Source organism: Loa loa (genome assembly GCF_000183805.2).
Source record: "Loa loa unplaced genomic scaffold supercont3.37, whole genome shotgun sequence".
Taxonomy (NCBI): Eukaryota; Metazoa; Nematoda; class Chromadorea; order Rhabditida; family Onchocercidae; genus Loa; species Loa loa.
In genome coordinates, this window is record NW_018108217.1 from 76150 (window position 1) to 87683 (window position 11534).

The following is an 11534-nucleotide window of genomic DNA, read 5'->3' on the forward strand; positions in this document are numbered from 1 at the left end:
TATATATATATATATATATATATATATATATATATATATATATATATATATATATATAAAGAGAGAGAGAGAGAGAGGAAGAGAGGCTATCTTTGCACTCGAAAAAATCTGTAAGAATATGAAGAATCGAAGATGATAAAGTCTCTACTGGTTCCAATACTAGTAATAGGTCCTTGTAATTGATTCGATTGAAAGAGGTGCAAGTTATGAGATGACAATGATCCAATTAACGAATTGGAATTCGAGCTATCTTGAGCATCATCGCCATGTTCATCTTCTTCTAATACAGATGCCAAGCCTACTGAGGGTGTTATCGAACGATGAGTCTAAAGCGAACAACATTTTGAAATTGTATAAAAACTGCAAAGTAATCATTATTAGCGTTCGAAAACTTTTCTGGACAGTTATAGGCTACAACATTACCAATACACATTGTGATTTTTTATTTTTGTTTTTTTTTCTTTTTTAGAGACCAATTCTACAGCCTAAATAGCAAGGGAATAAAGGATAAAGGATATAGTTGGAAACTAGCACCATGATCCTTCTTTGGACGATTAAGTTTAATTGTTTTCGATAAGCTGCGAAAATACTGAATATGACGGTAGTAAATGTTGCAGCAGCCAGCCTTGCTATCCGTGAATTGATGGAAATGGATTTGTTTAAAGAAGCTTATATATGACAGGTGCATTAAAGATAATTGTGGAATAATAAGTACCGAAATATTCTATTTTTATGGTCATTTTTCATCATCATTAAAACTAAGTGACTTCTTTCACAGAGACAGCTTAATTTAGAGTGAAATTGCATACCGCGCCCTCTATCAGATTTGTTTCCTGTTGTGTGCTTGTTCGCCCATCATATTGACTTGTGGTACTGTCAAAGAAGTTCAAACTGCTTCTCAAAATATCAGCTGGCAACGAATTGCTAAAACCATATCCAGCCCAAAGATCAGTAGGTTGTCGTACTTTTGCTGGAGTACCGTTGTATACGGCTGAAGAATATATATTGACCAAAACATAAATTCTTGACATATATATATATATATATATATATATAATGGTCAGTGTTCTGAGAAGCCGTTTAAACAATGATGAAGTAGGACTAAAACCTGTGCGGTAGGTCTTTTCACATGATAAATGTTGAGGATTAAGTAGAATTTTAGAATAAAACAAACCGCGATTTGCCTTGAGCAGTAATTGTTCTCTTGTTGCGAATCGCTCATTTCCACTGCAAAAAGAATTTTATTAATATTTTTATTTTTAGACATGAATTCTCAGCTTCGCTCCAAAATATTACGGTCACTTCATTATGGTTTTGAAAGTGACATAACTACATACTGGAAACAGCCGTAGACAAGTTTCCTGACAGGGACTTACTTCCTGAACATATCAATTTGCTTGATTCCAGCAAGTAAAGAATGGGCGATTGGAGAGTCATCTGGATTCGGAGTTATTTGGGCATATCGAGTCTGCAATTAAATTTTAGCGTAGTAAAAATTGGAGGAAATTCGGATGTATCATTTCAGGTTAACTCTTTACAAACTTTCATTTGTTCCCTTTCAACTTTCATGCAAATATGAATAAAAATGAAACTTGAAGTTTAAGGCTTTTGAAAGGTGAAATTTGTTTGAGTTATCAAAGGAAGCAGTTTTTATGGAACAGTTCCTACGAATTCAAATAAAAGACAAATTTTAAACATACGACGTCTGTTGTTGGCACATCAACTAGTGCCTCAGCCAAGCGGCATTGGCCCTCAATGTTACCAAATATTGGCTGGCGTAGCGAGTTTTGTGTCGCAATATATAAAGTTTCTATGCTGGCACTTGCTTTAAAATTAATACAAAGTGAAATTTTGAATATTTCGCATAAATTTGTCATCACTTAATAAGAACCATTCTTTCTTCGCGAAATAATTCATGATCAAGGAATGAACGTGAAAGAAGGTACGGGATAAAGAGAAGTAAGATGAAGAAATGGATGAAGTGAGGAGTAATGTCTTTGTTTGCTTTGAATGAAAAAACTAATTCCGATATTCTGATCGAAAATTCTGATTAAAAACATACTCAATAAATTCTGCGCTTCAGTGCGCATATTTTCAATGAGTACTGATATATGACCATTTCTGAAGAATCCAAATATATCCGGTACAGTGTCCAAGTTATTTTGAACCAAATTTAAGATTCGTTCACGTGCTTGATACAACATACATAAATTCATCTCACTGCTACTTAATACTACGAGCTGAAGAAATATTCTTATTAGTACAGGTGTATATATGTATATTTTTTCATAGTATCCTGAATTTCACTATGAATAATTTTTAGTCACGTGAAATGTATTCTATCAAGCAGTATCAAAGCGTGAAATGGCGATATCTCGGACTCTACCATCACTCTTCATCAGCGGATAATACAACTGAATATGTTTAAACCTGTAAGCTTAACCTATTCAAATAAAAATTTGAGTAATTTATACAGAGCAATAGGTGCGATATTGCAATAAAATCTTCAAACTGTCATTTTGTTTAAATAAGGACAGATAGTTAAACTTGCCGTAGCATTATTAATAGCTCGACTTTTCCGCCGTTTCTCATTGATAGTAATGCCGAATTTTGTTTCAATCAAAGCTTTGTCAATCAAATCGTAGTCGGATTCCAATATCCGATCAAATTGCACTGCCACAGGTAGTAAACCCTAAAAATATTTTTAATGGTATAATGAATACATATAGTATGTATACAAACAGGTGAATATTCATAAATCGAACAAATTGTTATAACATTTGTATGTATTAATAGCCAAGAAGAATTCTAACAAAACTCACGATGATATATTTTCGTGCAATCAAAATGCCTGCAATCGGACCAACAATAAATAATTCAAAACCATTTTCAACAGTATTGGACTGAATAATATGTGTTGAAGTTTGTTGAGCCATCCATTGGATTTCCTCCTTTTTAGTCACATCACGTAGTAATAATTCAAGACAATTATGTGCACTGATAACTGTATGACAAAGCAGTCCATAATCATTCTGCAACGACTTTTTTTTTTTTCTTTTTCAGTTAGTATGTCAAGTTTGTCTAGCAATTTTCCTAGATTAATCTCATAAGATGAGTTAAATTCTTGAAATAAGCACCAATAAGATAATTAAATATACATTAGCGAACAAAGGAATTTCATCGAGTGCAATCTTAGCTTAGAATGTGAAGAAAAAGAATGTATGTATGAATGAATGAATATTTCAAACAGAAGATATAAGGAAAAAAAATAATGCAAAAATGAACCTTTAATTGATACATATTAGCAAGAATCATAACTGCTTTAACCATTTCCACTTCGTTTTGTTCGATTCCTTTCAAAATACATTTCATTTTACCATTTCGTTCCTCACGTAAACTAACAAAAATATCCGAATGCCCAATATTTCTTTGTAATTCTTGGAAAGAATAACGGCATGTATTCGGTAATTCGCATATTATACATAATGGTGATAATTTCTGAAAAGAAAAACAGAATATCAATGAACTGTTGTTATAGCATTACCAACAACAATAATAATAGCAATATCTGCATCTATTCAATCAATATGATAAATCAAAGGGGATAATTATTAACATGATAATCGGCAAATAAACCAGACGAAGTGATTTAACATATGAAATTATAAGTTTGATCAGTAAAATCTGTTCAAATCTATAAATAATTACGCTACATAGCAAATACAATATGTAATAAATAGCTGTTGGAAGATCCTGATGATTTAAAAGTTATATCAGACAAAATGGTAACTTACTCGTAGTCGTTGTCGTGCCTTTTCTACTTGCTGAACTGTTCCAGATATTGATACCTGATCAGAACTATTTTCAGCTCCTTATTAATTTATAATATAGCAATGTCCTTTTAACTAGGAAAGGAAAAACGGTGAATGATATGAATGATAATAATCCCTGTACATCTTAAACAATTTCAAAATCTTTTTTAACTCTCTTTAAAAAAAAGGAAAAAGAAAGGAGCAGAAGAATAATATGAAGGTTGTTGACATGATAATAACCTTTATTTGAAGTAATTTAAAATCTCAAAGCAGGAAGTCACAGAAAACGAAATGTACTGGTCAAAGCCAGTACATTTGAAATGGACTGATTAAATGACATTTGGTTAAGTTTTCAGGTACCAATGTGTTCTGTGCTTTTGCTGTAAACAATATTCTCATTAAACTTTTTTTATTTTTTTGTTGTAAACTCTGAGCATAAAGATTAGATTAAACAAAGTGAACTCAATAATCATAATACCTGATTGTTCTTTTCCATATCATGAATTCTATTTGAATCTGGGAAATGAATGTGACACATTGTATCACGCATAACATCTTGAGTATTTTTACCCTTTCGTCCTATTATTTTCGAGTGATCACAGTGCGGTATTTCGATCCTCAGTGATATTTTATCACGCTGCAAAATAACTTTCGCAAACAAAGAATAAGTAATAGAAACTTGAGAGTAAAAAAATGAAGTTAAAAGTGGAAAAATTGAAGTAATCCAAATAGGTAACCTTTATTCTGAGTGTAGATGCAATCAGTTGACGGGCACAGTTAACTTGCTCAATTGTACCAAACATTTTGACGTAAGGATCTGGAAAATATCGCACTTGTTTGTTTTGTAAATTATAATTTGAAAGATGAGAAATTACGAGCGAGCTACTAACTTTTCTATTTTCATCTGTCTTCTCCTAAAAATTGAAGATATTCTAGAATTTGAAAAGATTCATTACCTTTTTTTGTCTTTGCACCAATTTTCAAACGACTTGGCCAAGAGATAACAGCACCAGAGAGCTCAGTAACCTGAAAAAAGGCATATAAATGCAGTAATTTAGCCTAACCATATCCGAATCATTGATCAGATTGGAACGGAAACTCATCAGAAGGATTTTTTCTTTTTTTGTTCAAGATAAATTTAGTATAAATGCTGCAAAAACAAATGTACTTTTTGAAAGAATTCTTCTGCTGACGGCAGGAATTTCTCGGACCCGTATAAAGGCTCACCTGGAATACATAATCTTGATTTTAATTAACATTCAAAATTGTTGATATAAATCCTTACATTCTTTTCACGGTATTCATTTTACAGTAATATACCACTAGAAGGGTCCTGCCTTTACTGAGGATTTTGATTATCTAGAGATTTTTAGAAAATGAAACAAAACTTATTTTTCCAAAATTGAGGTTGTTTAAGTCTCAAAGGTCTTCTTTGCCTACATTTTGAAAGTAAAGATGCGAAGTTCCAGGCAAACCCGTGATCATCGATTCGAGTCGTTTACGATCAACTTGTATTTGTTCTTCCACTTGGTTATTCGAATTTTTGTCTTGGGTCTTTAATCGCGTACCTTTCGAGATCTCTTCGACTGCATTATGTGCCCGTTCTTCTTCACTCATTTATATTCAGAAATCTAAATAATCATATTTTAAAATAACTGCAAAATGTTTGGCAAAAAAAAAACAAAAGGAATGATCCACCAGAATTTTAATACTTTGGTTTTAAAAGATAAAAGTAATGTAAATCTCGAATAATTCCACAAATGAGTCCAGAAACGGAACTATCTTAAATGCCACTTTCAACAGCATGATGCCGAAAAATATCATTTTACATTTATGATTCTCATTTAGAAATTGTCAACTTAAAATGGTGCAATAGTAATAATTGACAGTAGGAGAGAGAGAGAGGGAGAGAGAGAGAGAGAGAGACAAATAACTAGTTTCGGACGTACTTACGCACTTGACGTACGCACCACAAATCGCGAAAAGTGAACTGAAAAGGAGCGTGTATGGTAACGATTTGGAACGGAAATAAGGTAAGATATATGGGTATAAAGGTAGTTGTTGTACAATAAAGCAGTACAGTAGATTGCAGCATTTTTTTTTTTTTAGAAATGTGCTTGATTGAAACAAAGTTGAAACTGTCTGATAGATTTGGGAATCATTCAGTAAATCACTTCATAATACGACACGCCTACAATTTAAATAGATATTAATAGAAGAAAAAAAATGTGCTAGAAAGTGATGGCATCTTTTGCCATAAGCATCACAATACATTACATCATTTACATGATGTCAACATTGTATTCAAATGTTAGCTTAAAGATGATTTGTATTATTTATATTGATGGGACAAGAAGGACTTAAAGAATTGAAAGTTTCTGCTTCAAAGCGCTTCTGTCACCTTTTTCTTGAGGAAAATGGGATTAGAAGAAGTGGAATAAGTAGCTGGTAAAAGATAAAAGAGAATAGGAAAGATATGGAAGAGGGGAATGAATGATTCTCGAGCAAAATAACTGAGATGGATATTAGAAGGGGCGCGGTGTGTATTGAAAGGTATAGGGAAGAGCAGAAAGAGGATGGAAAGGGGAACTGTTGAGTGGGAAAGAGGATGCCAACCGGTTGTCTCACCTTTTTCTGAAATTTTGATGTCGTGTGTTTTCGCGCAACTCGCGAAGAACTCGGTTGTAGACGCCTTGAAAAGGCATGATAGGTGGGTCGTCTAAATCACTCCTAATGTTAAATGTTAATTAATGAGTTGCTTTCTATCAAATCAGTACTCTCTTTTTAACAGTTACTTTTTAATCAGCAACTTGCACATGCATGGTGCTGCTAATGTTCGGAAATATTTTTGGAATTTTAGAATGAGGTAACATGCAATGATTGGAGGTCCACAAAAACAATTTGACTCTCCTTTCAAGCCAAAAAAAAAAAATCTTTTCAAAATTTTGATCATACAAAGATAGACTATCTATCTAATTCAACACCTGAAATTAAAAATTGAAGTCAATTCAGTGAGATGGAGTGACGGTTGTAATAACACAAGTTTTTTAAGCACAATCAAGCCGAGGAAATCGGGGAGTTTGTTCGATTAAACTCTTAATGGTTCTTTTCTAGGTGTATTCTCGAACAAAACTGAGATTGAAGATTATATTTGGGATTACGGATTACTATAGAAATTTTTCAAACTTTTGACTTTAACCTGTCTTTAATTCCTCAAATCTATCGGCTTTATGATTTTTGCTCCTTTACCCCGAACTTCAAAAATGGAGGACTACTGTGTTCCCTTTTGTTATTCTCAAGTATCCCATTTCTCTCCCAATCTTTTTTATTTTCTGCTCCTGAATACTGTTTTAGCAAACCAAAGACCAGAGACTTTTGTTTCTATTTTTTGGTTAATAAATCCCTCTCTTCCACAGAATCCAACCTGATTAAATTATCAAGTCATACCAAGACACAAACTTCAACTAAACTCACAGGATACTGCCACGATAACTGATGAAAATGAAGTGGTCGAAAACATTCTGGCCAGCAACTGAATCGAACACAACCATTTGATGATGTTTGGCATAGTCATCCAAGAGTTTTACGACTCAATAAACCTTCCTTGTAAGGTCTACTTAAAGTTTGCAGACGAGTCGTTATCGTTGTACAACTTAAATATATAGAAGAAATATTCGAATTTTGAGATGAGCACATTCTTTTTCTCTCTCTTGAAAACAAATTACCCTGCGACATTTCTCCAACAAATGCTCATTGTATTCTTCTTTCTTCTTTCTCTATCATGATATTTTCATGATAAAAGAGTGTCAGTAAATTGCCATTTAAAACGCTGCATTTATTAATGAGCCATTCTGATACCTTTGTCCCATACAAACTGCTTAGTGAAACAGATGATGCAGAAGGAGTCAGCTACAATGTGACACTTCTATCTCATCGCCATTTCTTTTCTCGAAAAGTATCTTGTTCTGTTCGGAAAAGAAAAGAAAAAAAAAAAAAAACATATTTTACCTTTTCAGTACGATACTTTTCTCTTATTTCAAGTTCAGCTTTTCGAACTTCTCTCTTATTTAATTGATTGCTACGATTAGTTAAGTCATTTGTGAGATGGTGTCGTAATTGGAAAAAGATTCGAAACGTCAGGTTTTATTTGTAATTACTAAACTTCCGGCATCTCCTCTTATCTTCGCTTTTGTTTTATTACTACAAACTGTACTGCAAAGTCAATCAATTCAGATTCTGTGTAAAAAAGTATAGTACAACTGAAAGGATCAAACAAAGTTCATTTAAGGATTGAAAGGAGGTGATGTCTTCTGTTAATATATTTAGCAACTTTGTGCTACCCATTGGCCAAAGTTTTTAACTTGCAAAAGATGAAGGAAAAACTGATGGATCTTTTAAAATATAAATTGTACAAATCAATTAAAAGTATCGCCTAACTTTAAATAATTATTTGTACAAAAATAGTAGGTCCTTGTTGTTAATGAGCAAACTTCCATCCCTAGAATAAGTTTCTGTCTGACCCCTAACATACAAGATGACATGCCTAAGACAGTAAATCTTACATACTAACCTTTGCAATATTTCAAAATTTATTACCTCTTGATGCTATTGAGAAATTTGCGTTGAAGAAATGTTTCAAAAATTTACGCTTTACAAAATATTTCAAATTAATTATTCATTGCGCAAATGGTTTCATTCATAGCATTTAATTAAGCAATAAGACTAGTACCTTATTTTTAAATATCATAAAAATAAAGATGTTTTGATGCGGTTGAAATTCAGTACACAATGTACTTTACAATTAACAATTGATGGATTAATTACTGGTCTGGATGAATTTTCTGTTGCATTCTGATTTTTTTCATCTCGTACACTGTATGATAATTCCATAATTTTCCAAAAAATTGTTTTTCCATTCGAAAACACTAAAAGATGAAAAATTATTACAAAAATAAAATGAAAATTTAAAAAAGAAATAGCGCTTGCAAAAGTTTCTCATCAATCGAACATTTACAGAATCCAATCAGTTTCTTCTTCCGATTTATCAAAATGACTACATCTTTTCAGTATTTTCCTTGTTTTGTTACTATCAGAAATGGTTGATAACTGAAGAAAGAAACAATACACTTAAAGTATCAGTGACAATTGGTCAATTCATATTGATAATGTTATTTATCACGAGAAGAGATAGAAAGAGTAACATACTGTAAGCATAACTTTCTTTGCAAAGTAATGTCAGAGGAAAAAAAAATCCGAAAGGAATTTTAAGGTGGGAGAAGTTTCTTTCTTCACGAAGATTTTGTGTTCCACTTTTTGTCAAAATAGCAAAAATACGAATTGTTTTTATAACACACATAAAACTATCATTCATGCTTATCACAAATATCAAAATCTCAATAACTTTTTTTTTAACAAATTGAAATTCACTTTAAAAATTATATTGAATCTTTTATAGGTGACGGTTCCCACTATCAAGTGTGACCTGGATTGAACTTTCAGATACATATTTTTTTTTAGGAACCATCATTACTGAGAACGATCAAAACAAAAGAACCCATAATTCTCATTTAGGAAGATAGCGAACTCACCAGCTATATTAGTTGTCGTGTTGATCGATGACTGATAACAATCGCTATATTGCACACATTTTTCGTTACCGATAATAGGTAATACTCTCAATAGCTCGTTCCTCAATCTTCGGTATACATTGTCCACTCTTGATACTGGTCATAGCTATCATTATCAAAGACATCATTTTCTCTGAGATTTATTAAATAAATAATTTTGGTACGTTGAAGTAATCAAATCCTCTAAATTGAGATTATAAAATGTTTCGGAATTCCATAATGAGCATGAATCAAGAATGCTTATTGCTATTTATTGCGTAGTCAGAAAGAATTGTTAGTATTGGCTTATCAATATCAGTAATAACAATCATTAATAACAGTAAAAGACATTCCATTAACATTTTCATAAATTCATTAAAAAATTTTCAACACTTCTGTATCATTTTATCAATATAAAGAAAAAAACATATAATTATTGAAATTTGAAAGTTTATGTAGTTTCGTCTATTACATAAAAGTTTCGTGTTTTTTTTATTTTTTTACTAATAACTAAGAAAATCTTACTCATTGATGTTGTTTTCAGAAGATGCAGAAAAAAAATGCTACCACCAATCCTTTTTTTTATTTTTTATTTATTTTTATTTTTATTTTTTTTTATGAAACCAATTCTTGAAATCTTCCAGTTGGTCAGTTATCCATTAAAAAAGAAACTTAACATTTTTCAAAAAATTAATCATACTTTTTTGATACTTTTGAAAAGATTAAATTTTAAAAAATATCTGCAGTAGACTAACAACTTCAGAAAATCTTGCGCAAAATGCTGCTAAGATGATTTATTTTGCGTATAACAAAATACTAAAATAATTGCCGATTTATAATTGTCAGTTGTCATTTGTCTCTTTTTGCGTCATTCGAAATTAACTGCAATGAATACCAAATGATCCAACTGTACTTCCTTTGATGATATTAAGCGTTCTTCGTAAATTTATTTGCTCAGTTATTTCTTTCTTAAAGTGCACGATTACAATTTTGCAATACTTGCATCATCAAATGAACTTAGCTCTTAATATGTCACTTCGTCGGAGCAAACAATTTCGTTGTAAATGACTGCCCTTACATGTAATATTAGTATCAAATTCATGAAAAAAAAAAAATCATCCAAAAAAGAAAAAAAATCTTAATATCATTTAACTTTTAATCTTTGGTCTATAAAAACGAGTTCTGTCGATCCTCTATGAAATCAACAATTTTTAAATGTTTTGAAATAAATCATCTAATCAAAATGCTATAGTGATCCTACTTGTTGAAACTTGAAAAAGCACGGCAAAATGCAATTAACTGCTTGGCTTTTTATTTCTTTGATACCTGTATATTGTTTGCCACATGAGCAAGTCCTTACCTCAACACTAGTCATTATTGTTGTTCGATTAAATTCAGATTTTACCTGTATGATTAATTACTCTTAATTTTATTTGAAAACTTTTGAAATGTGATCAAGAAATTTAAGAATTTTCAGTACCATCAACTTTTCAGTGTCATTAAAAACTTGTTGCATGGATAATTACACATGTAAAAAAATATTTTACTTTCAACCTTATCTTAAATTATTTGAGCTACAGTATGCTTAATTCCTAAGCATAATAATAAACTTAATCGAGCAATTCCAAGCAGTGTCTCATTAGCCTGATGACTTAAAGAAGAAATTCGACAGTTGTTATCGTAAATTATTCCCTCAAAAATTGCAAAGCCATATCGTTTTGTAAAATGATAAGGAGTTCCATTGGATACTCAAGTGATTATTGGTCCCTTCATTTCTCATGCAATCGTTATACTAAAGTTAATTAATTTTTATATCTTTAAAAGTTGTATAAGAACCAAACGAAAATATAAGTATTTCAAATATGATGATTAAAATGATTTGCTTTATAAAATGAAAAGCGATAATTGCAGGACAAAAAAGCTGATTGAAAGAATGATAATAAAGGTTGTAATCGTTGTATTAATCATGAATCAGAAGTGAAAAAGCAATATAATTACTAGAACAATCTTTTACTCGATTTAGAACTTAGGTAAGAAATAACTGAAACAAAGGTTCGGAGGATCTGCTATTGCACTTTTTTTTTTTTTTTTTTTTTTCTTTTTATTTGTTCGCGTT

General features: G+C 31.3%; 2 protein-coding genes across 2 annotated transcripts in view; both read right to left on the minus strand.

Moving 5' to 3' along the window:
* The window catches only part of LOAG_17056 (hypothetical protein), a 6596-nt gene extending 1148 nt beyond the window's left edge, over positions 1-5448 (minus strand). Inside the window, exons 1-15 of the mRNA XM_020449717.1 lie at positions 5288-5448; positions 4981-5039; positions 4769-4838; positions 4550-4629; positions 4291-4449; positions 3795-3848; positions 3286-3498; positions 2823-3032; positions 2552-2692; positions 2063-2240; positions 1701-1825; positions 1377-1468; positions 1175-1227; positions 810-991; positions 149-326 (exon numbers count right to left, since the gene is read on the minus strand). Coding sequence (XP_020306708.1) covers positions 149-326; positions 810-991; positions 1175-1227; positions 1377-1468; positions 1701-1825; positions 2063-2240; positions 2552-2692; positions 2823-3032; positions 3286-3498; positions 3795-3848; positions 4291-4449; positions 4550-4629; positions 4769-4838; positions 4981-5039; positions 5288-5429 — 1936 coding nt within the window. The 5' untranslated portion in view covers positions 5430-5448. The remainder of the gene's footprint in view (positions 1-148; positions 327-809; positions 992-1174; positions 1228-1376; positions 1469-1700; positions 1826-2062; positions 2241-2551; positions 2693-2822; positions 3033-3285; positions 3499-3794; positions 3849-4290; positions 4450-4549; positions 4630-4768; positions 4839-4980; positions 5040-5287) is intronic.
* Positions 5449-7562: 2114 nt separating this feature from the next.
* Positions 7563-9567, minus strand: LOAG_08917 (hypothetical protein; the record flags this gene model as incomplete). The annotated part of the gene is made up of 3 exons (XM_003144447.1): positions 7563-7721; positions 8607-8737; positions 9486-9567. The coding sequence occupies 3 exons, from the start codon at positions 9565-9567 to the stop codon at positions 7563-7565; spliced, it is 372 nt and encodes a 123-aa protein (XP_003144495.1).
* Between the last annotated feature and the right edge of the window lie 1967 nt (positions 9568-11534).